Here is a 23,801-nt window from a genome sequence, read left to right on the forward strand (position 1 = left end):
TCTCCTTGCGATCTGTTTAATGAGCTGGTTCTATGAGCTGGTACTAACTGGTTCTACTCTTATGTGTGAGCTTGTGTCCATTCCGGCCTAGGAGCACATCTGTGTGAGCACGCCTGGGACCGGGGCCCGTTTATGAGGGTCTGGAGTGGGGTACGCACGCCACCTCACGGCTCTGCCCTGTGTGCTGACGAGAGCGTGGCGCCCCGAGTGCCGGCCGGCCTGGCCAGCGGAGCCCCTCCTCGGGGCCGGAGCAGGTGAGCACGCAGGAGCAGGAGCCGCGCGAGGGAGAGGGCGCCAGGCGGATACAGCCTCACTCCATTGATTTTGCTGTTGTATTCGGGCCCGGCTCGCTGCAAGTCATTCGACCTCTGCCCCCTCCGCGGATCCTGCCGCAGCGCCGCTCCGATGAAACGCGTCCATCACTTTTACAGCCTGTCCGCGGACGGGCCGAGCCGCCCGGAGAGTAATAGGCGCTGCCGCGCCCTGCCCACAGCCGCCCCCGTGCGCGGGGAGGAGAGGCAGCGAGCAGCCCGGGTTCAAGGTGTCCCGGGCGGAGGCCCCAGGGAAGCAGAGAGGATCTTGGGGCGGCAGGGAAGGCGAGCCCTGGGGGACGGAGCAGAGTGAGGGGCCTAGAGGCGTTTGCCGGGCTGGGGGCCCCCCTCTGTGTAGCCTTCCCCTCCCTCCTACCCTGGCTCAGGCCCCCGTGCGCCTCTCTTCCCCTGACTGTGCCAGAGGTCACTGTCACAGCTCCCAGCCTCAGTTTCCTCACCTGTGAGAGGGCAAGTGTAGGCCCTGCCCTGAGTGTCTAAGCCGGTTGCTATGGTGATCGGGTGGATGGATGGGAAAGCTCCTGGTGAGCAGTGAAGGGCCATACAGACACCTCACCAATTTGCTCTGCTGATGTGGGTTTTGGTGCATCCGGTCACCAGATTCCCTCATTCTGAAGGCTCCGTGGTCGGGATCTCTCACCGCTCTCCCTCCTTAAGGCTCCCGGGAGGCCCCTCCGCTGTCGCGATGACGAACTGAGATCAGGGGCGCTGGGTGCGCAGGGCGCGCATCCTGCCTTCTCCTTCCTTAAATGTGCTCCGGGGCCAGTCGATCGGCAGCACGATTTTCAGTCACCAGGCGATACCTCCGGGCTGTGCACGCCACAAGGCGTGAGCAATGCCTTCGGTTCCTGAAAGAGGCTGGGAGGGAACTGGAGCCAGGGAAAAAAGCTCCTCTTTTGGGAAATGGTTCAGGGCGAGAGGCAGAGAAGTGCGGAGGGCACGCCTTGTTGGTGATCCTGGTGGCGAGGCCTGTCTGGAGCCAGAGCAGCGGCGAGGGGAGGGTCCGGCGTGGAGGGGTGGTGACCGGTCCCCGCAGTGCTCTGGGGCCCCCGTCCCACGTGTGCCAATAAAAATTAAGAGATTGATTTGCTTCCGTTTGCCTGGGAGGCTGGGCTCCTTGTCTGAGGCAGCGGCCACGTTTCTAACTGTGTGTGCGCTGTGTGTGCGCTCACTCACTTCTGGCTGATGAGTTCCCGCTCCCCGTCTGTTGATGCCACGCTCTCGCCCACCAGGGACACGCCAATATTTGATTTTTATCAGTAGGAGAGGCGTGAGGTTTTTAAAAAGTCATTTTCTAAATTCAAAGGTTGGCTTGTTTGTTTCAGTCTGACACATGGCAGAAGCACGGGACTCGTTCTGCGTGGTTTTCTCCATTCCCTAAGGGGACTCGGTGCCAGGGTGGATGCTGGCATCTCCCTGGTGGCTCTCCACCTGGGCAGCTCTGTCCCCTGCCGGGGCACTGGGAAGTGTGTTGTCTGGTAGGTGGCCTCTGCCTTCATACCCCTTACATTTTTTATAGGATTTATTCTTTAGAGCAATTTTAGGGTCGTGAGTGGAAGGTACGAAGAGTTCCCATGTATGCCTTGTCCCCGCATATGGACAGCCTCCCCATTGCCAACCCCCCTCCCCCCACATTTATTACAATCGATGGGCCTGAGAGGGGGTGTCCGTGCTCACGTCCCGGGCTGTTAATGCCCCGCCAGGCCCAGCGTGGGTGGGAGCCAGCTGCGGGGTCTCCTGGCCCCTCCTCGGAGGCCACTGGGACTGTGTCTGCTTTGTTGACCTGCGTTTTAAGGCTTGTGGTTATGGAGAGATGTTTGTATCTCTCCATTTCCCTTCCTCTCTAAAATCAATAAAAATATATTTTGAAAAATAAGCTTGGGCCGAAACTGGTTTGGCTCAGTGGATAGAGCGTCGGCCTGCAGACTGAGGGGTCCTGGGTTTGATTCCGGTCAAGGGCATGGACCTTGGTTGTGGGCACATCCCCAGTGGGGGGTGTGCAAGAGGCAGCTGATTGATGTTTCTCTCTCATCGATGTTTCTAACTCTCTATCCCTCTCTCTTCCTCTCTGTAAAAAATAAATAAATAAATAAATAAATAAATAAATAAAATATATTTTTAAAAAACAAAACAAACAAACAAACAAAAACATTTCCTTCATTTCTTCAGACTTGAAGAAGGAAGATAAAAAGACCGATCGGTGCTCGGCCGTTTGTGTTCAACTGGAAATCACACTGACGTTTTCCAGAAAGTTCCCAGGGTGTTTTCGGAAACGGGCCTCTTTGCAGGACGAGCGATTCCCGTGAGGCGTTTGTCACGGCCTGGGGCTTGGAACCGGCCGCCTGTGCCGGCGGGGGGGACTCTGGGTCCTTGTGAGCAGGTCGCGGTCTCCCACTTAGTTCTGCCTCATTGGCGCTCATCTCGCTGCTGGATGAGAGCCTTCTCCTCATAAACTCGAGGGCGATGTAACGGTTCTGCAGCGGGAATACGGTTCGGGCCGCAGAATCACCTCCCAGCGGGCGCTCCGTCTGGGGACCATGTGTCCTGCCAAGCAGCCATTTCAAACGTCGGGGCACGAGGCCGCGGGGCCGCAGCTAATCCACTTGATGGGGCTTTTATTTGTGTGTGTGGGACGGTCGCACCAGCAAACAGAGTCATCGCTCCCCCGGAGAGCCCGCATTCAGTGTCTGTCAGCCGTGCTTGTAAATGACCGGACCCACGCGTTTCTCCTGGGGCTAGAAAAAGGTGGCGTTGGGTGCTGGAGACGCAAGCCGTGTGGGTCCTTTGAGGGAGGGGCAGGGGCCCAGAGGCCTGTGGGCTAATGGTGATGGAGCCCAATGACTGTCACCGTGCAAGCTGGTTCCGGCCAGACCCAGCTCACACCGGGCTTGTCTCCTGTGGGTTGGCCGCAGCTGGTGGCAGAGTCCAAACTCCTTAGGCTCCTGGTGGCCACGCTGCAGAGGCACTCAGCCCCCGAGGCCCTGGGTCACAGGGGCGCTCAGCCCCAAACCCCTCACCGAGGTCCTAGGCCGCAGGGGTGCATGGGACTCCCAGGAGAGCCTTCAGTGCAGACGCTCGGGCTGCAGCCAGCCCAATGGACTCAGACTCTTTGGGGTGGGACCCCGGCTGGGCCGTTCTCCAGGTTCCTAAAGGGAGAAGGGTCAGCATGCAAACTGCTGCTAGGTCTTTAAAAAAAAAACAACAACAAAAAATCCTACTGCAGCTGCATAAGCAACAACACTTATTATTTCAAACTAACCTGGGTTTGGGGGAAGCGGACATAATTTCCGTTGTGGTCATTGAGGTCTCTGGTTGATCTCTGCGGTGTGACGTGGCGGGTTTTCCTCTGGATTCAGAATCCAGGCCTCCGGGACGTCCTCTCAGTGGGCTTTGGGCCCGTGGGAAACACCGGAGCACAGACAGTGAGAGGGCGTGCGGGCAGCCAGCCCCGGAGCACAGACAGTGAGAGGGCGCGCGGGCAGCCAGCCCCGGAGCACAGACAGTGAGAGGGCGTGCGGGCAGCCAGCCCCGGCCCCCCGGTCACCGGCCCGGTCTCTCCCGCGCAGGTCCCGTGGCCGTCATCAGCGGGGAGGAGGACTCGGCCAGCCCGCTGCACCACATCAACCACGGCATCACCACGCCCTCGTCGCTGGACGCCGGGCCCGACACGGTGGTCATCGGCATGACCCGCATCCCGGTCATCGAGAACCCGCAGTACTTCCGCCAGGGCCACAACTGCCACAACCCCGACACCTGTGAGTACCACCGGGGAGCGCTGTCCCTTCTGGGCGGCGGGCGGGGGTGGCGATAGGCCGTGAGGCTGGGGTTCTGGAACCTTCTGGGGTGACCTGCTGCCTGCCCCCCTCCCCTCTCTCAGAGACCCTCCCTGCTTGTCTCAACACCTGCAGAGTAGCCTGGGCCGAGGACAGGACGCCACGGGCAGAGTCCCGGGAGCAGAGAGGCAGGACCCGGCGAGGCAGGGGGCGCAGGCTGGCTGGGCTTCTCGCAGACCTGGCCTGTGCGTTTAGGAAGCACTTCGACTCTGCCCTGGCGGCTCTGCTGAGGTGGGCGGATTCCCCACCCCAGCCTCCGGGAGGGAGGGAGGGAGCGAAGGGCCGAGCGCCATTCGAATGAGGACATCCCGGCAGCTGCCCCTCCAGCGCCCGCAGCGCACACTCCCCGAGGGTCCCATGGCGGAGGCGCTAGGACCCCCATGCCCTGCAGGGTCTCACTCAGGTCAGGCCTCAGGCACCCGCTCCATCCTGGCTCTCCCCTCCTGTTGGTCCTTTCTCCTTCCTCTGTGTCTGCCGGGGGGGTCTCTCCGGCGCTCGGGGCCTCTGGCTTGGCCGCCCATCCGACAGCCATTCCCCTTGCCGGGTCCCCAGGCTCAGTCTACCCAGCGACAGTAGTGCCCCCTCCCCTCCCGCGCTCCTGCCCCCCAATGCCAGCCACTTCCCCAGGGAGCACAGGCCCTGGAGACGGCCTCAGAGCTGAAGGGACAGACACGGGCCAGGGGAAGGCCTCCTTGTAGGACAGGCAACGGAGGTTCTGGCGGGCCCTTCTCTGCCCCTGGGTTTCTGCCGTTGGTTCTCCCCATCTCGCCCGTGTTGGGGCGGCCTAGGAAGGAGAGCCTGGTCTTGCTCCCCCATCTGAGTTGGGGCTCCCCACTCTTCGTAGCCCCCGAGCTGTCCTGCTCCCCGTCCATCTCCCAGCAGAGCGGGCACCTGGCTTTCCCATCGGGCTTGGCTTCTGCTCTCTGACTTCAGCGAGAGGTCACCGGTGGGAGGCGGGGCTTGAGTTGGGACGGGGCGATCGTCCTCCCCCGTTCCCCTAGGCGTCCTCCAGCATCGGGTTTGTGGGAGCCCATCAGCGTGGTTAGAGGAGGGACTGGGTTCGGGCAGGGGGAGAAAGACCGTGATTCAGATGCTCTGGGACGGCTCTCCCTTCAGATCAGGGTCGTCCTGGCCAGACCGGGGGGTGGCGAGGAAGGCCTTCTGCGGCTGTACCACGGGACCCCGTCTCGGTTGACGTCACTGCGTTTGCTAGGGTGGCATTGGCATGGGCAGAGAGATGCAGGCATGGCTGTGTTGAGTCTGCACTTGGTTCTCGCTGTTCACAGTAGTTATGTTCTCTGAAGCCCTGTGAGCACTGCATTGGGGCCGAGGAGCCATTGCGCCGAGCGGAAATGCAGGGTTAGGTTCCTGCCAGCCCCTGGCCATAGCAGTGTCCGCGGCTGGTCAGGACCAGCTGCTTCATGCTTGTTCTGCTTGAAGACTTCTTATTAACAGGTGCTGTTGCGTCACTAACATTGCCCTCAGGGTCCATAGCACTGACACATGCCTAAACGAAGCTTCCCTAACCCAGGAGTCCTGCCTAACACCCTATTCGCTCCGGAAGGCACCCCAGCTTCTTGCTCTTAGGGGCATAGCCAGCACTTGGACTCTATGCTCGTGGGACACACACAAGAGGGTTTATTTGGTCTCAGCTGGGTTCGTGTGTGTTGGGAGGATTTACCCCCTTGCATGTCTGTGAGTGACCATGAAAGTGCGGCTCACATTGGCTTGGGGTTTCACATACGCTTTAGGGCATCTGATACAGACCCAGGAGAGGACAGAGGCGGCTGGGTTAAGCACAGACCCAGGAACGCCGAGGATGGCCTATGTCCTCCTGTGGACACTCTGGGTCATGGCTGTGCTCCTGTGAGCTCCCGATACCCGGATGGTGGGGTGAATTTGGCTCGTGGGAAAGAAGTTCAGTGTAAGCGGAGAACCCCCCCCCCTGCCCCCCAAGGGAGCGTGGGATCTGCGTGTCCTGTGACGTCAGGCCCCTGCATCCAGGCAGGGGTTTTCGCCCGGAAACCGAGGGAGGTGATGCCGTGGCCTTCCGGGATCTGACAGGTCTCCTATGAAGGTCGGGCCGCAGCGGCCAGGGCAGCAGGTGGCGGACAGACCTGAGGGACAGGGAACAAGCAGTGCCTCCTGGAAACACGAGAGGCGGCTCCAGCTCAGGCCTCTGCCATCAGGGAGGCGGGTGTGTCCTGTCAGGAGACAGCAGATGGCCTTCCTGGTTTTCAGAAAACGCGCTCACTGCGGACCACAGCTGGTGTCCAAGACAGAGGATGCCCTCCGGGTGCCCGCGGGGAGTGGGCTGTCTGCTGAGGAGTGACCACTGCTTCTCTCCAGACCTCCAAGCCCACCTCCAGCCTCTCCCCGCCCTGCAGAGCCCCACACCCCATCCTTCCTCTCTGAGCCCTCTGCTCCACTCCACATCTGTCCTTCCTTTCTCTGCTCTCTGCTCCATCCCACATCTGGCTCGTCTCCAGCCTCTTCCTGGGCCCATGCCAACGCAGCGACGTCTCCCTCCCGGGAACCGCGCCGCCGCAGGGCAAACACCATGCTCTCCCCATGACTCGGAGTCACATCTCATACGTGTGCGTGTCTTACTTCCCAAACCTGCCTCGATGCTCATTCCCATGAGGGCTCTTGTGTGTCCCTTCTTCCTCCGTGGCTTTAATGCAGCTGCCTGAGGGCCTGGCTTCCCTCCTTCCCCAGGGCAGGTGCGGGATGCGTCCTCCAACACACCAGCCTACGAGGCAAGGCCTGGCGCAGAGATTCGGTCCGGTCTGCGGGCTGCGTCCCTTCGGCCGGGACCGGGACTCCTCCCGAAGGGAGCCAGTGGCTGTGTCCTCCTCCCTGGCCCCGTTGGCCACGGCGCCGCCTTTTCTGGAAGAGCTGCAGCCAGGGCCAGTCCCCAGCTGTGGTGGGAAAGCAGCCTTTTGTGCATAATGCAGTATTAATAGCGCGTCGGCATGATATAGATTTCTGTCATCTTCTCTGCTAACAAATATCGCTGACTGCGGGGTAATGATGGGTGTTTATTCCCAGCCACTTAGTTTAGCATAATGGACTTGCAGATGAAATATAGAAAATGGACTCCCTCGTCTGGGAGGCCGGGCCGGCCCTGCTGCCGGCTGCTGCAGGATAAACCTTTCTGGGTGTCTCTCTCTGCAGAAGTCGGGGGGCCCTGCCTGGCGGGAGGAAGGGATGGGGGACAGGCCGGGCTGGGAGTGCGGCTGAGGAGGGGAGGCCGCCTTGCGGGCGGCTGTTCGCTCTGTGCGTGGAGTTGGGATGCAGGCTTGGCTACGTGTGTCGCGGGGAGCATACAACCGATGTGGGGGTGCGCCGTTCTGATGCACCCCATCCTTCATCCTGCTGCGTGGATCTCGCCGGTCCCCTTTCGGGCACCTGTAGGTCGAACCTGGTGAAGGTAACGGTGATAGTTTGCCTGAGCCTTCTGCGCCAGGTGGGCGTCTCCAGGCCTTGCTTGCTAGGCCGTCTCGCGTGCAGCATTCCCAAAGAGCGGTGTTCGGCGGCTCCCTTGGGTGCCTCTTCAGCGCTGTCTGTGGATCCAGTTAGACCTGCAGGACCCCGTGGTGCTAGCTGGGGGAGCCCAGGAGGAGAGGATGACTCGGACACATCACCAGTTTTTTTCTTGTCTAGAAAGGGCCAACGGTGTCAGAATGGATGTCTGGGAACCAGTGAGTCCTGGGCCGTGTGCTTGAGCTCGTCCTGAGGGTCTCAGTCCCTGGAGATGACCTTCTATGGGCTGCTGACTCCTCAGCGCCCGATCGAGGCATCATCCAAGCATTTTGTCATTTTTTTCCCCCCCAATCCCAGGAAGAAAAAAACATGAAATGATGCCATTTCCCCCAAATTACCTGAACACCCTCTTCATCCCTAAGTGTACACTTTGGAGCTGTAACCAACTAGTCCAAAGGGGACTGACTCATGTCCGTCTCCCTGAGCCACCAGCCTGCCTTCCCATTGGACACCGTGGCCGCACCTGCTCTGAGCTTCCTGCCATACCCACTCGCTCCGTTAGCTGCATGCCGTCATGCTGCTTAAGTCATCAGGCATAATTATGCTCACCGTGAATACTCAGTTATTGGCTTACAAAAGTCCTTCAGGAGTAAGTGTGCTTCACGGTGGAGGAGGCGACAGTGATGGGGTCCCCAGCCAGCCTGGAGTGATGTCATTTCCAGTGGATCGTGAATCCCAGGGAAGTGGCGCCTGGCGGTGGCGGAAAGGAAGGGTGGGTGGGACCCGCGTGTCCTGTCCAGAGCCCTCGACACAGAAAGACTGCTCCTCATCGTGGCACGTGGTGGCCTCCGTCTTGTCTTCAAGGAGGAAGAACATTCGCTCCCTTCCAGCTCTGCTCCAGCTCAAGGTCTCCCAGCAATACCTCCGCTCCTTTCTCCTTCAGCTGCGCCCAGGCATCCAGTGTGTATCTTAGGGGGGATCATCCTGAAGCGGCTGAGAACTACAGACAGGGGTCCGATGGGAATCCCAAGGGGGGCTTTATTGATAGACTTTAATAAGTTTGCTCGGCCCAGTCAGCTTGGCTCAGTGGTTGAGCATCAACCTAGGAAACCAGGAGGTCTAGGTTCGATTCCCAGTCAGGGCGCATGCCCAGGTTGGGGGCTCCATCCCTAGTAGGGGGTGTGCAGGAGGCAGCCGATCCATGATTCTCTCTCATCATGGATGTTTCTGTCTCTCCCTCTCCCTTCCTCTCTGAAATCAATAAAAATATTTTTTTAAAGGAAGTTTGCTTGGACTTAAAAGTCAAAATGGGCTCCTTGATGCCTCCCGCAGTCTTGAACTTGGTGAGCACAGTCAGGAGTTGGGTCTGCAGAGCAGACTGTCTCTCCAGCTGCAGTGAGGACCATGGTCTGCCTCAGCTTTCACAAGCCGGGAAGCCCCAGAATATCACACACGCCGAATATCACATAGCCCCACCCAGAGGGAAAATGTGATGGGAAGGTGACGGGCTTTGCCCACCTCACCCATCAGATAACCAAGTGGCTCTCTAGGGAGGAGCCTAGGACACGGGGTGAGGGATGGGCTGGGGTTACGTCAGAGGTGTCCAAGGAGAGGGATTCCTAGTTTATGGGCAGAGGCCCAAAGGCAGGGAAAAGGAAAAAAGACACCCCATCCGACAGCCTATCCAACACCCCATCCTTGGAGACGGCAGGGGGCTTTGTCAGTGTTGATCCCCATTAGTATTCTCCTGGCAGAAGCCCTTTTCCAGGAGAAAATGGCCGTCACTCCCATTTCCTGTGAGTGAGCGCATGAGTCACACCCTGATGGGAGGCACTCCAAGGACGCTGGGCCGTTCCTGTTGGTTGGCAGTGTGCTGTGTCCAGCCGTTCCCCAGCCTCCCCTCGCTGCTCGTAGGTGTTTCTCAAAAATCCTGTTCCACGGTCAGATAGGTTTGGGGAAAGCTGGGTTGAGTAAGTCTTTTACTGTGGGATTCCGAGAGCCTGTCGTGGCAAAGGCCATTGCAGATTTGCAGAAGGGGAGGGCCCGGCCTGCAGCACGCCCCAGATTTTTGAGCCTCTGGTGTCGGAGGTGCCCCTGCAGCCCAGGGGGCTGGACCGGGCTGTTCAGGGGACCACATCCGGGCTATTCTAGGACCGGGGGTTCTGGGTGTGTCTCCCCGGCAGACATCCCCATCCGATCGTGCCCACATGGCATGCACACCGACCTGGCACCCGCACTGTCGCGTTTCTTCCCAAGCCCCTGGGAGTGGCTGTGAGCCGTGGCAATGCCACACTCAGGAGCAGTGACATTCTTCGGGATTTCCGGGAAAGCAGTCGGGAGCACCGTCTGCCGTTCTCTTCCTGAACCCGACCCCGGAGGTGCTGCTCACGGCCATTCCCGCCGCGTTCCTTGTCTCCAGGCAGATCTGCCGCTGTAGCTGGGACTCCAGGGGGGCTGTCCCTGAAGGGTGTGAGATGCTGCCTCCAAATGGCGGTGTGGGAGGGCTGCGCCCCGTCTTTGGAGAAGGAATAGGATAAATGGAGTCGCGGGGTCTGGCACCAGCTGAGGGGGAGCCGGGACTTCTTAGGAAAGACAGTGAAATGGGTGCGGGCGGTCCCAGCCCGCCAGCCCTGCGGCTGCGTGGCCGGGGGCCAGACAGCCACGCTTGTTGAACTCGAAATGGGCCGCCACAGCTGCATTTCTTGAGAGGAGGCGACACGGGACATCGAAGGGGCTCTGTCAGCTTGTGTAAGCGGCACAAACACGATCATCCTCGTCTTGACAACACTATTTTTGCAATTCCCGGTTTGACCTCTGGTTCATATACGCTGTTGGGGCAAAGCTCGACGGTGTCAGAAATAGAGGGTTTCAAAGTTTGAAGTTATTTCTGAAAAGATAAGAATCCTTCCCTCCAACGACTTCTTCCCCCACCCCCCACCCCCCACCCCGCGCCAAGAAATAGCTTTTGTCACCCAGACGGGCAGCCAGCGATGCTCCAGGAGTCGCCGCGGTAATATGAGGGCTGTCTGGACGTGACGGATGGCGGGGTACAGAGGGCTCAGGCCAATTTCCTCTCGGGTTAATGAGACCGAGGAGCTGCGGGCTCGACGAGGAGCTGGCAGGGAGAGTCACGGTGGGACTCTCCGTTTGCTGTTTACTCCTTGTCTTCCCCCCCCACCCCCCCCCCCAGCAAACGCTATTTTGTTGAAACTGCAGAGACTCTAGGTTCCCCTGCTCCCTGTAACCCCGCCAAGCGCCCCGCACCGCGTTACCGTGTGTCAGTGCCCATATGGCCCCCTCTGTGGTGCGGCTTTAAACGCCCGTCTGCTCCAGTGACTTCCTTTTGGCTTGTTCCTGCACGTGAACGCGCAGCCCTTCCATTCCTTCTCAGCAAACTTGTCCCCGGGGCCTCCAGACGGGAACGGACAGATATGTGTGTGGGCCTTGCTCATGGTAGTGCACATGTGTGTGTCCCTGTTGGTGCGCATCATGTTTGGGACACGGATTGTGTCAGTGAGGGTCCTTTGGAATGGAAGGGCTAGGCCCCCTGGGCTTAAGCCCGAAGGGAATCGGTCATCCCATAACCCAGGTCAGCAGCCAGGGGGGGGGGGGTTCCCCGGGAAGCACCCGAAGGCCCCGGTTCTGCTTCCTGAGCTTCTCGGACCTCAGCCTCTCCGTGTCTTGCTTGGCCACCAGGCTGGCTCGCCTCCTGGTTGCAAAATGGTTGCACCAGCTCCAGGCATCACAACTGAACGCTCGGACCAGGGGCAGCACAGAGTCGTCTCTTCTTGTGGGTTGATTGCAACTGAGGACACCTTTTCCCCACCCCCCAGTGGTCTCCCCGTCCTATTGGCCAGATTATGCCACGTGCTTGCCCCTGAACCAGCCGCCCGTAGAGAAACTGGCCCAGCACCTGAGGCTCATCCAGACTGTCCCCTGGGCTTGGGGCTAGGACACACTTCCTGGGAGGCCTGCGATGCCTGGAAACCTCCATAGCGCCCCCCACAGGTTTGTTAGCAAACAGAAAGGGGAACGGCTGTCAGGAATGCCGGCGCCTGCCACCCAGTTCTCCGAGGCCTCGAAGGGCAGACGTGGGGGGAGGAAGATGAGAACATCGATCTCATGTAAATGTCACTCCTCCATGTTTCTCCTCTTAGAGAGAGCAAGCTGGTAATTTGTGGTTTTGTCATTGCCGCTCTGCCTGGTAAATTGTCCTGCTAATTTCCAAGGCTGCACTTACACGCCCGAGCAGAGAGACACTTCTTCATGTGGTTTTAGCTGCATCCGATTATCCCGCCCGAGCAAGCAGTGTGGATTCCGGGAGTGGCGGACTGGCCCTATGGGAGCCGGTCCCAGGGGCAGGAGTGAGAAGGAACAGCCCCTTTTTTTAGCACTTTCATGGCAGCCATGGAGGCCAGTGAGTGTCCGGGGGCCTGGGGGTGAAGGAGCCTTGGAGCCAAGGTGGCCTCTTTCTTGGCCAAGTCTGTCTGTCTGTCTCTCTCTCTCGCTCTCTTTTTGGCCAAGTCTCTTTTGATCCCCTCCTGGCGGGTGTGGAACTTAACTGTGGCCAGCTGGGCCTCCCGCTCGCACTGTGTTAGCTTCGGTCCCCAGACCTGGAATTGCTGGCGCCGCTGCCACCGTTCGAGTCGGCTTCTGCGGAGTGGGGCGGCTCTCACCCCACTGGTAACAAGTGTTGGGACCAACCTCCTAATGGCCCATTGATTGGGCGAGTTATGCTCAGTGTAATTCTGGAAATAGACTTCAAGTATGCGCCCGGGGATTTGTGAGGATTTGTTACTTAGGAGCTGCAACTCAATCGAGGCTGGTCTGACAAAGGCATCAGCATGGTAGCCGGGCCGGGGCCATGCTGTCCGTCTCCCTGAGAGCCCTCCAGAAGGGAGTGTGGGCAGGTCCCCTTCTCCTTCATAGACACCCCTTGGCCGGGGTCTTGGCAGGGCCATCCTGATTGATCCAACCATCGCGAGCCCCTCAATGTTACTAACGTGGACAGGGACACGCAGATCCTGGATTCTTCCTTTACATCCTCTGAGCCAGGAAGTGCAGAAGCCGGTTTTTGCTTTTCCTGGCGCATCCACTCCAGGGGAGAGCCAAAGGGACATCTCCATGGAGACCTAGGCCTGTTGGCATACCCAGGCGTCCTCCCATCCACTGCAATCCTTGAACCCCAGGCCCAAGGAGGGAGCTGTGGGAGGGGCTTCTGGTCCGGGGCTGGGCTTCTAACACCCATGTTTCTTTGGCTGAATGTCAAGTTCACTTGGAGACAATAAGAAAGCCAAGGCAGGTCCCTCTGTGCAGAAGCAGCCACCGGCAGATCATACACAGCGACCTCCCAACACTCCTGCAGTCATCCACCTTAGATATTCCTTTCCTGCTGGCCTTCCATTTTGGGGTGCCAGGCGGGTGTGAAACAGTTGAGGGGTGTTATAAATGAGTCTCCCTGAGGCAGAATGGGAGGCTCAGTAAGATGGGATTTCTGAGGCCAAGTGGCCAGTGGTCCTCCTTCCAGAGTGTGTGCTCCCTCCCTCCATTTGCACCTCCGCCTGCCAGGGTGTTTCCCCTGCCCTGCCCTGGGGTAATTTACGCCCAGCTAGTTATTAGAAAAAAAAAAACAATATTCCAGGGAAGGGAGGAAGTGAAAACAAAACCTAGGAGAAAGGGGAAGAATTACCCTCAGCTCTAATAAAGAAATTACTGACGTGCTCCATCACGAACCGTATTAATTTTTAATGGCCGAGAAAGGAGTTGATTTATAATGCATCCTTCTCGGCTGCAGCGCCTGTCCCCAGCTAATAAATAAATGACAGGTCTCCCGTATTAAACGTATCCGTCATTTCACACGGCTGGAATGTAAACGGGAGAGGCCTGGGCCCAGAGGCCTGGGAGGGGCAGGCCCTGCGGGGCCAGGTTGGAGAAGGGGCGGGGCTGGTTCTGAAGGGGAGGTCAGCTCCTGGTTCCTCCTGGTCTGAGCGCAGGGACCCGGAATAGCTCCAGCTCTCCTGAATCCCTGAGAAAGCTCAGGGAAGGGTGGGGGGGTGGCATGCTTGGGAACAGAGAGGGGGGAAATGTGAACCCTGATCCCTAAGCAGAATTACGTGTCTTCCCCAGGCACTGTAGGCATTAGGTGCTCAGTAGTTGGTCATGTGTTAGTGGTGATGTTTGATGCACAAACCTGGTTCACCTCTCTGTGCCTCTCAAGGAGGATAAAAAGCCTACTGTGTGTGTCTGGATCCAAAGTGATACGTGCTCATGGTAGCTGTTTTGGGGAAAGTCCAGAGAAGTCTGGAGAAGAAGGCAGGGATGACCCCACATACCACACCCATGAGGAGTGCTGTGGACATTTTGGCGCACTTCCTTCCAGTCTTTTTTCTTCGCGTAGATACATACACTGACAGATAACACACCCAGACATGCATATGCCAACCCGCATGTAGATTGTTATGCAAAAAGTGAGATCCTGTTCTCTATACGGTTTTATCATCTGAATTTGCCACTTCATAAATCAGAGGCCTTTATGATTCCATCTCATTAAAGAGTACGCGGCTATTTTCAGTGGCTGCAGATGTGTGGCCAACATGCCGGCCATTGTAGAGCCGGCAGTCAGGGACAATGCACACCTCCATTCTCCTCACAGTGCCAGCCCCGGAGTAGACACAGTGCCCCGGAAAAGCGAGGACAGGAGACAGATTGCGCACAGAGCTCATAATGATGGAGCAGCTGCTGTGTTGCGGGGCCAGTGCTGGGAGCTGGGAAAGGAGCAGAGGGGCCTAGCCCCGCCTGAGGGGGTCCACCTGCAGGTCCCCAGGGAACACAGACCCAGCACAGAAGGGCCCGGCGTGTGGGGAGCAATGGCGTGTTCTAACCCTGGGAGCAGAGGAGGGGGTGTTAGAGCCACAGAGCTACAGAGGAGCTGGACAGCCAGAGAAGGAAGGAAAGGACCTTCCAGGCCACAGCGGCAGTAGCTGCAAGCAGAAAGAGGGTGTTGAGGGGGGCAAGGATGGAGGTCACAGGTGACTGGCGAGGAGGCCCTGGGCTAGAGGGAGCTGCGCCTATTGATGTATTACATGGTTAAGGTTATTGAAATAATAACTTTGATTTGTCTCATAGAACTTACACTTAAATGTCTTTGTTTACCACACTCTCACTGTGACCAGTTTCGCAGTAGGTAATAACTCGGAAAGCAGAGACGCCATCGAGATTGTAATAGGAAAGGTCAGACGAAGTTAGGTGGTTCTCTCTGAACGTAGGAACGTTTTCCTGGCAGACGTAGACCCCTGTTCCAGACAGCACTGAGCTCCAGCAGTCCCTGTGTAAGCCTTCAGCTCAACGGGCTGCACCTAGAAAATGAGAGTCCGCGATCGCTGCCAGCAGCTTTTGACTCCCACTGATTTATTTTTATTGTCTTCAGAGGCGTCTGGAAATGGAAGCTTGCCTGGGTTTTGAGACCAGCACTCCTGCCCTTCCGCATATGCATTTAGCGCTTGATTTGTTGTATGCATGTCTAAGCACAGATAGGCTGGGCCTCTTGCTTCCGAAAAGGAAGTAGGAAAGCCTCTGAAGCGAGAAGAGAGGAAGCAGAGGCTGTGTTTCTGGGAGAAATTGCTCCTGCGCCGTAGGGAGGGGTGCTAGGCGAGTCCCTGGCTTTGCTGGGCTCTTGGGATGTGGCAGCTGGAGATCAAGTCCTCGCGGGCCGTGGTTGTATACCAGCCAATGGCAGAATGATCGTCGCGTTTATTTTCGCCTTCAAATCTTGGACCCAAAATCATTCCCGCGATAGGACTTGGCTACAAGCAAAGTTTTTTCTTTCCTGCTCTTGAATTCTCTTCCACTTCACTTCCTTATAGGACATTGACTTTTTTTAAAATCTTCAAAAATATTTCACCAGCAATTTACTATTTCTATTTTTGTATTGTATTTTTTTTATTCTCATCTCCTCGTCCCCTCCCCTTCGACAGCCATCAAGTTCTCTATGTCTATGGGTCTATTTCTGTTTTGTTTTGTTTATTCATTTATTTTTAAATTAAAATTATTTTATTTTATTTTTTAGATTCACAGGAGGTCATTCGGGATTTGTCTTTCTTTGGCTTATTTCACTTAGCATAATATCCTCTAGGTCCATTCATCTTGTCACAAATAGCAAGATTTCATTCTTTTTATTGCTGAATAGTATTCCATTATATATATGTGCTACTTTTTTATCCACCCATCTATTCATGGAATTCTAGGCTACTTCCAGATCTTGGCTATTGCCAGTAATTTCTTTTGAGAGACAAATGTTTTAAACTTCAGCTTCTTCTAACGCCACTTCTTCAAAATAGACTCACCCAGGCTGTGGTATTTTGGAAAAGAGCTACACTCAAGGGGCCAAAGAGCCACATGTGACTCTCGAGCTGCAGTTTGCCGACCACGGCACTAGGTTGTCTGTTCATTTTGTTAATGGTTTCCTTCACTGTATAAAACTTTTTAGTTTGATGCAATCCCACTTGTTTATTTTTTCTTTTGTTTCCTTGCTTGAGGCGATATACCCAAGAAGATATTGCTAAGTGATGTCAAAGAGTTTACTGCCTATGTTTTCTTCTAGGAATTTTATGGTTTCAAGTTAACATTTAATCCATTTTGAGTTTATCTTTGCATATGGTGTAAGATAGTTGTCCAGTTCTATTCCTTTTGCATTTATCTGTCCAGTTTTGCCAGCACCAGTTATTAAAGAGACCATCTCTACCCCATTGCATATTCTTGCCTTCTTTGTCGTAAATTAATTGACCATATATGTGGGGATTTATTTCGGTTCTGTTCTGTTGGCCTATGTATCTGTTTTTATGTCAGCACCATGCTGTTTTGATTATTGTAGCTTTGATATCAGGGGACATGATATCATCTACTTTGTTGTTTTTCAAGATTTCTTGGGCTATTTTGAGTCTTTTGTGGTTTCATATAAATTTTAGGATTAGTTCTAATTCTAAGAAAAAAGGCTTTGGTATTTTGATAGGGATTGCATTCCACCCTGTATATTATTTTAGATAGCTTCAGCTACATCCCACACATTTTGATAAGTTGTACTTTCATTTTCATTTGTTTCAAGATAGTTTTTGATTGGCTGTTTTATTTCCTTTTTGATCCATTGGTTGTTTAGTAGCTTGTTGTTTAGTCTTGATATATTTGTATTTCTTCCAGTTTCATGCCATTGTGGTCAGAAAAGATGTTGGATATGGATTTTTAATCTTCTTAAATTTAGTGAGGCTTGTTTTGAGCTTAATATGGGATCTGTTCTGGAGAATGTTCCATGTGCACTTGAAGAAAATGTGTATTCTGCAGTTTTGGGGTGAAATGTTATAAAAATGTCTAATAAGTCAATCTTATCTAATGTGCTATTTAAGGCCATTATTTCCTTCCTTCCTTCCTTCCTTCCTTCCTTCCTTCCTTCCTTCCTTCCTTCCCCCTCCTCCTCCTCCTCCTCCTCCTCCTCCTCCTCCTCCTCCTCCTCCTCCTTCTTCTTCTTCTTTGTCATTACTTCCTTATTAATGTTCTGTTTGAATGATCTATCCCTGATGTGAATGGAGTACCAAAATCCCCTCCTATTATTGTATTGCTGTGGATTTCTCCCTTTACGTCCATCAATAAGTACTTTATATATTTGGATGCTCCTATGTTGGGTGCCTAGTTATTTGCATTGTTCTAGCCTCCTCTGGGATGGACGCCTTGGGGTGGTGTGTGCAAGGCGTTTTGACAGGCAGATAGCACTGAATGGATGGATGCCTAAGGCTCCTGGGGCATTGGCCCACACAGCAGGAGTGGCTCCAAGAAGGTGCGGAGGCTGGGTGTGTGCAGTAATGAATGCCCAGTTGGTCCTGCTTGTCCCCTTGTTCGGCAGAAATGGGTCTGGGAACACATTGCAGTGACTTTGTAGGCAGGCTAGATAGAGCACCTGGAGAGAGTTCTGCCCTTCTCTTCCTTCCCCCCATATGCAGGTAGAGGGGAACGGGCCCCAGAGAGTTGCTACTGTCCCCAGAGGCCTCCCTCCTGTCGTTGTGGGAGCTCCAAGGAGCCTAGCATGTGCTCTGGGCGCCTGGACATGAGCCTGACACGGGAGCTGAGCAGGCGCTCTGGGCACCTAGGCACGTGCCTGAGAGGAAGAGCTGAGCATGCGCTCTAGGCGCCTGGGTACGAGCCTGACAGGAACTGAGCATGCGCTCTGGGCGCCTGGGCACGAGCCTGACAGGAACTGAGCATGCGCTCTGGGCGCCTGGGCACGAGCCTGACAGGAACTGAGCATGCGCTCTGGGCGCCTGGGCACGAGCCTGACAGGAACTGAGCATGCGCTCTGGGCGCCTGGGCACGAGCCTGAGGATCTGAGCATGCGCTCTGGGCGCCTGGGCACGAGCCTGAGGATCCGAGCATGCGCTCTGGGCGCCTGGTCACGAGCCTGAGGATCCGAGCATGCGCTCTGGGCGCCTGGGCACGTGCCTGACAGGAGGGCTCTCGTCCTCGAGGCCGCGGCTGTGGCGCCGCCTGTGGTTCCGCCCGCTCCCTGTGCTCCGAGGCCCGAGGCTCCAGGCCGTGTGGCGGGGACAGCGGAGGGGAGCCTGCAGGTAGGCCACGGCCCAGGGGAGGGCGGCCGCCCCCTCAGGCCCAGCTTCTCCGCGTCTCTTCCCTCGTTGGTTGTCAGGGCCTCACTCCGGCTCTTGTCTCTCGGGGTGACGGCTCCCCGTGCTCACCGGTGCTTGGTTCTGCTCACGGAGGGGGCTCAGCGGATGAGCCCGAAGAAGACCCATTGGGACGGGTCTCTCTCCATTCTCCCTGCGAAGAGGCAGGGCGGGGCGTGAGCCGGTGACAGAGCGCCCCGCGCCGGGGGCCGCAGGGGCCGGACCGGGTCCTTCCTGGCTCCGTCTCCCGAGCCTGTGAGCGCAGACGCAGACTTTTCATTCCCCCCCGAAGAGGACGGTTTCGTCCGGGCCATTTAATAAGGAGTGTCTGACAGAAGTGAGCTGTCGGAGTCAGGTGCGGGAATTGCCGCAGACATTGGTTTCGGTGTCTTTGGGGGATTGTGCGCTTGAACCCGGAAGGCAGGCCTCCTGATCCGGCCGTTTGTCCCGGCGCCTCCGCGCGTTTGGAGACCCTCACGTGCCGCCGCGACTCTTTGAAGCGATTCTTCCTTCTCTTGGTCACCTTTCCAGGGACGTCCCTCCTCCGCGCACGCTTCCTGGAGCCCTGGCTGGAGGCGGCCCGTGCGGGGATCCGGGGCCGCCTGCGCCCCGCAGGTCTTCCCGAAGTGTCTGCGCTCCTAGGGGCACGGGAAGGGGGGCGCACGTGTGGCAGGCAGCCTTCATGCCCCTTACTGCGTCCGTCCTGGAGGGGACTGGTTCCCACTGCTCGCCTCACACGGGGGCTGCTCCTTCCCGGGTTCCATGCTGCTGTCCCTGGCCGCTCTAAACGGAGAACTCTGTCCAAGCTTGAGTCAAAGTGTTGTGCGAGTGATAAACGGGGGCGTAAGCAAGATGTGGCGAGGGGTCAGGGCTGGGAGTAGCCGTGCTGGCTTTGCATGTTCCTGGGAAATACCACGGCTGCGAGCATGAAGGTTTGTGTTGTAGGCTGTGTGAAAACTTGCCACGTCTCAGCAGGCTCGTCAAATGGATGCAGTGGGTTTCCCCGATGATCCAGGGCCCCTTGACTTGTGTGTTTGAAGGTGATGTAGCGATGACATGGTTCAAGTCAGCTATCTGAATGTGGATTTCCACGGAGCACAATGTGTGCTTTCTCCTTTCCTCCGTGGTCTGTGAGGTCACCAACATGTTGGTTTGAGCATTAGGCTTTCTGCTGGGCCACCACTTAAGTCTCCATGTGTTTGCTGTAAAGTGGGCATAACGCAAGGACCTACCTCATTGGCGTATCAACCAAGGGAGCTGTGCAAGGGGCTTATAATAGCTGCTGGGGTTTAGGAAGCAACCACTAAATTAGCTATCAGGCTATTGGCACTATATATTTATATTATTATTGGCAATATATATATATGCATATACATACACATACCAACATGTTACATATACATATATAATTGCACACACACGTGTAGCATGTTGGCATATGCATATACCAACATGATATATCTATTTTATATATATATATATATATATATATATATATATACACATATATATATATATATATATATAATTGCAGTCAGCTTCCGTTTCACTAAAGAAGGAATTTCAAATGTCATGAGAACACTTTTGCCCTATGAGGTCATCATGGAGTATTCGGCCTGCAGATTTGATGTCACATCATTTGTAAATCACACTTTCCCCTCCGCAGAGTGATGTGTGGTGGGAAATGTCTGCCTGCACAGAAGCCAGTGTTATGTTACACGGATGTTGTTCAGTGCCTGGCGTGTGCGCATGCTCTTAGGGCCTGTGTGTCTCCTCGCAGTCAGCCATAACTGTGACCCAACCCCCAAATTTCACCTCTTGCCAGGTTGAGGAGGTGATCAGTGAAAATGTAATGATTTTCAAATTGATTTGCAAAAATATGCAAATACAGTGAATGTAAGTCTTTCAGAGACTTATCAGTGGACCCACCTTCTAATTAGGTCCCAGATAAATTTCCTTAAATTCATCTCTATTTTGATTTTTCTAAAGCAAGCTGCAGGCTGGCTTTTCTGTTGGTGAATGCTAGACAATGAGTAGGAATTACAAGCAGCAGGAGCCGAGAGGCCGACCAGGCAGAGGGAACAGCATATGCCAAGGTGTAGAGTCCGCAGTTCTGGATGGGATGGGTACAAGCTGAGTGGCAGAGGCCAGGTTTCAGCGGTCTGAGGTCCCCTGGCCTGGTGCCGGGGTGGGGCGAGGGGTCTGTGTGCCAAGCGTGTGTATTTTAAACCATTTGGAGTTAATATTGGAGGACAGAAATATCTCCCAACACACTATGGATCAAAAAGGAAGAAGAAAAACGTTCGTTAAAAAAAGATGGAGAATCGAACTCCTTGACTGTGTCTCTGGGCTGAGGTTTCTCCCAGACTGCTGCAGCCATGGAGCCTCAGAAGCAATGGGCAATGACAGCTCTCTTCCCAGCAGACGCACTGCTGTCCCTGGGCAGACTGAGGGAAAGGCCCGCCCCCCGTTAGCTGAGTGTGGACCTCCCTGTCCTTCAGTCTTCCTTTGCTCCAGGATGGGGCTGGTCTGTGAAGCCTGGGACATCTGAGCTGCTGCTAATGGAAAAGGAATCTTCCAGCAAAAGGAGGCAGTGCTCACGAAGGTGGATCTGATTTATCCCATTTCCCGGTAGTGGTCAGGATCCTATTTCAGTAACTGATAGGACTGAATGAATAATGGAGCATGGACCGGAGGGGCTGGCGCATCTGTTTAACATGCTGAATCACCGAGGGCCGAGCCCACTTCCCCAGCAGCGTACCTTCACTGCCTCCAGGAACCTGCCAGGGCACAGGGGTGAAGACAGGAGAGCAGACTTACTCAGTGGTCAGAGAATCCAAAACAGGAGGCGCTTACAGGTCACCTGGTTCCCTGGGCCCCAGGTCTGTGTCCTCGGGCGTCTGCATTGGGATCATTGGGAGCTGTTCGGCCTGGTTCGTGGTCTGCGTGTGGGCCGGCCAGCCTGTCACTGGTTCAGATGCACAAGCGATCGTAGCGAGTACTGATTCTGTGCAGTCCTGTGGGGAAACTGGGCCTCTGAGTGGCAAAGACACCTGTCCCAGGGTACACTGTGGCTTAGCGCATCGGTAGAATTAGACCCAGGTGCCTTATCTTCCTTTTACCTCTTTCTTTCCATTATAGGGAAATACTTTGGTTTCCTTAGATCCGTGTGTGTATGCATAAGTCCAATTGTGTGGCTCTGCATGTTTCCATGTATGTGCATGTTTCCATATATGTGCATGTTTCCTAGCTCACACGTGTTTTGACATCAGTCTCAGTGTTAAAGCCCCCGATATCCTGGTACATTTTTCACATCCAAGGAGATGCTTGCTGCTTCTTCAAGCCCCAGAACCTGGCCATCCTGTGGGGCTTCTCGGTCCAACGGCAGCCACCTGTGCTGTTCGCCTTGGAGCTGCCACCTCTGAGCCGAGGCCAGGACTCGCCACCAGTGCTCCTTTCACGTGGCCTGTGGGTGTGCACGGCGATGGCTATCAGTCTGCCCACAGGCACCGGGAGGCACAGCGCTGCGCCAGGTGCCCGAGAAACGCTGCCTCAGTCGCTAATCGGAGAAGCACTTTGCGATGTAGGACACCTGAGACGTTTAAGACTGATGGCCGCAGAGGTTTCGTCCCCGTGTAATTTACACCCCTTTCTTGAGGTTCACGCTTATGGAGAGAGTGGGAGAGAAGGAGAGAAAAGCCTGGGATAATTAGAAGAGGTGTGGGAAAGTATTTTATTGGCTGACTGAAATATTCCTGTTCGATCACTCACCCTGCTGCCTTCTGGGTTTGCTCCTGAGCATTTTTTCCCCCCTTACAGTCAGGGCTATTTTGATAGTTGCAGACGCTGTGTATTATTTACGTCCCACAGATCTCTGCTGGTCCCGTGAGGAGCTCTTGAAGGAAGGGTTCCTCCGTACATCAGTTTGGGAAGTGCTGTGTATCCTGTCCGCCTCTTAGCATCAGCGTGTTCAGGGAGGAGAGGTCTTCCTAGACAGCCCGTTGTGCTCTGGTCGGCCCTGTGTCCGCTGGGTTATGAATATGTTCACGGGTAACATTCTTAGCTGAAGGAAAATGGGGTGTTATGCAGATTGAGGTGCAGACATGGAGTAGCGGTGTGCGAAGTGAGGGCCTGAGTTCATGTCGGTAAGAGGGAGAGATCCCCCATGGCGTCTTTCTGTGGATGTTAGCTGGGGGTTTTTCCAGGACTTGGAGAAGACCAGAGAGGCCTCTTCAGAGGGATGCATTACCTAGCACCTAGGGCTTATGTGGCCTTTCCGTTCATGGAGTCTACAGGTTTACAGTGAAAGCGTGCTTTCCCAGCCACAGTCTGCGATGGGAGAGTCCATCAGGCCCCTCTGGGAAGGAATCCGCGGAGACCCGTATGGCAGATAAATTCTAGGCTTTGGAGCAGCCATTGTCAACCAGCCTGCTGCAAGAATGCTTAAGAGATGCAATGCCTGACTGTGTAGTCAGGCACACTGACCCCTCTTCCCTTAGACTGTCAAAGAAAAACAGTGACAACAGCCAACACAACAATAGTCATCCGATTTGAATGAATTAAAATTATTTTCTGTTTTTCTTGTCAGGTCAGCAAAATATGTAATTTTTGAAGTGCTATGTAATAGTAATAAGCTTATGTGTGTGGTGAGATGAAAAGTGTTGAAAATCTCTGCTTTAGAGACAGGCCCACTGCCAGACCCACGGATAGAGTCACTGATGGCTCTTTGGAGTGACTGGCAGGGGAAGCCTGTCCCCACAAGACTTTCGTCCTAGGTGGTGACATCATTTCTTTCTGTGCCTCTCTGGGGCCACCAGACATCTTGACTGACCTGGAGGCCAAGCCCATAGGTGCCTGATTCCTCCTCAGGGAGACATGGCAGCCTGTCCTCAGGCCTCTCTGTTGGCACAGAGAGTATCAGTGAGGAAAACCAGTGCGGGTGTGCCTGATGGGGGTGGACCCCAGTGAGCAAGGAACCCTGGGTCAATACCCAGAGTTCTTTGCTCACTGGGCAGAGGATGCAGAGTTGCACAAATGTAGATTTAAATCCTAGCTATACTGCCCTATATTCATAAAAATTACTTAAGCTCACAGGCCTCATTTTTCTCTTCTGTAAGATGACAATAATAAATGCCCTTGTGTTAAGCATTGGGAGGATTCAGTGATACGGCATATGGGGTACCCTGATGCCGGGATAAATGCTATCCATTCCTGCTGCTGGCACAGAGCAAGAGGAGTTGAATGCTGGCAAGATCATCATTCACTTGAATCAATCCTGCCCCTAGTTCAATACCCACAACTTTGACATTATTCATAGTCACCCTGCATGCCAACTCTGAGTCCCACGGAACTTTTAAGTTTGGCCTCTCACACTCTCTCTACATCTGCTATTTCTAAATGTTTACTCTCCCTTTAGCCTTCCCTAGATTTTTCATATCTTTTCTAAAAATATATTTTTATTGATTTCAGAGAGGAAGGGAGAGGGGAGAGGG

At 55.1% G+C, this 23,801-nt stretch overlaps 1 protein-coding gene across 7 annotated transcripts in view; it reads left to right on the top strand.

Annotated features, from left to right (window-relative positions):
• The window catches only part of NTRK3 (neurotrophic receptor tyrosine kinase 3), a 170,811-nt gene that overhangs the window by 90,013 nt on the left and 56,997 nt on the right, over nt 1-23,801 (top strand). For all 7 annotated transcript variants that reach the window (XR_006739867.1, XM_036411849.2, XM_045572010.1 and 4 more), the window contains exon 13: nt 3,896-4,084. Coding sequence is in view for 6 of the 7 variants with exons in the window: in XM_036411849.2 (XP_036267742.1) it covers nt 3,896-4,084 (189 nt within the window). In the remaining variant the exon portion in view is untranslated. The remainder of the gene's footprint in view (nt 1-3,895; nt 4,085-23,801) is intronic.

The sequence above is a fragment of the Pipistrellus kuhlii genome, unplaced genomic scaffold (genome assembly GCF_014108245.1).
Source record: "Pipistrellus kuhlii isolate mPipKuh1 unplaced genomic scaffold, mPipKuh1.p scaffold_m20_p_42, whole genome shotgun sequence".
Lineage (NCBI taxonomy): Eukaryota > Metazoa > Chordata > Mammalia > Chiroptera > Vespertilionidae > Pipistrellus > Pipistrellus kuhlii.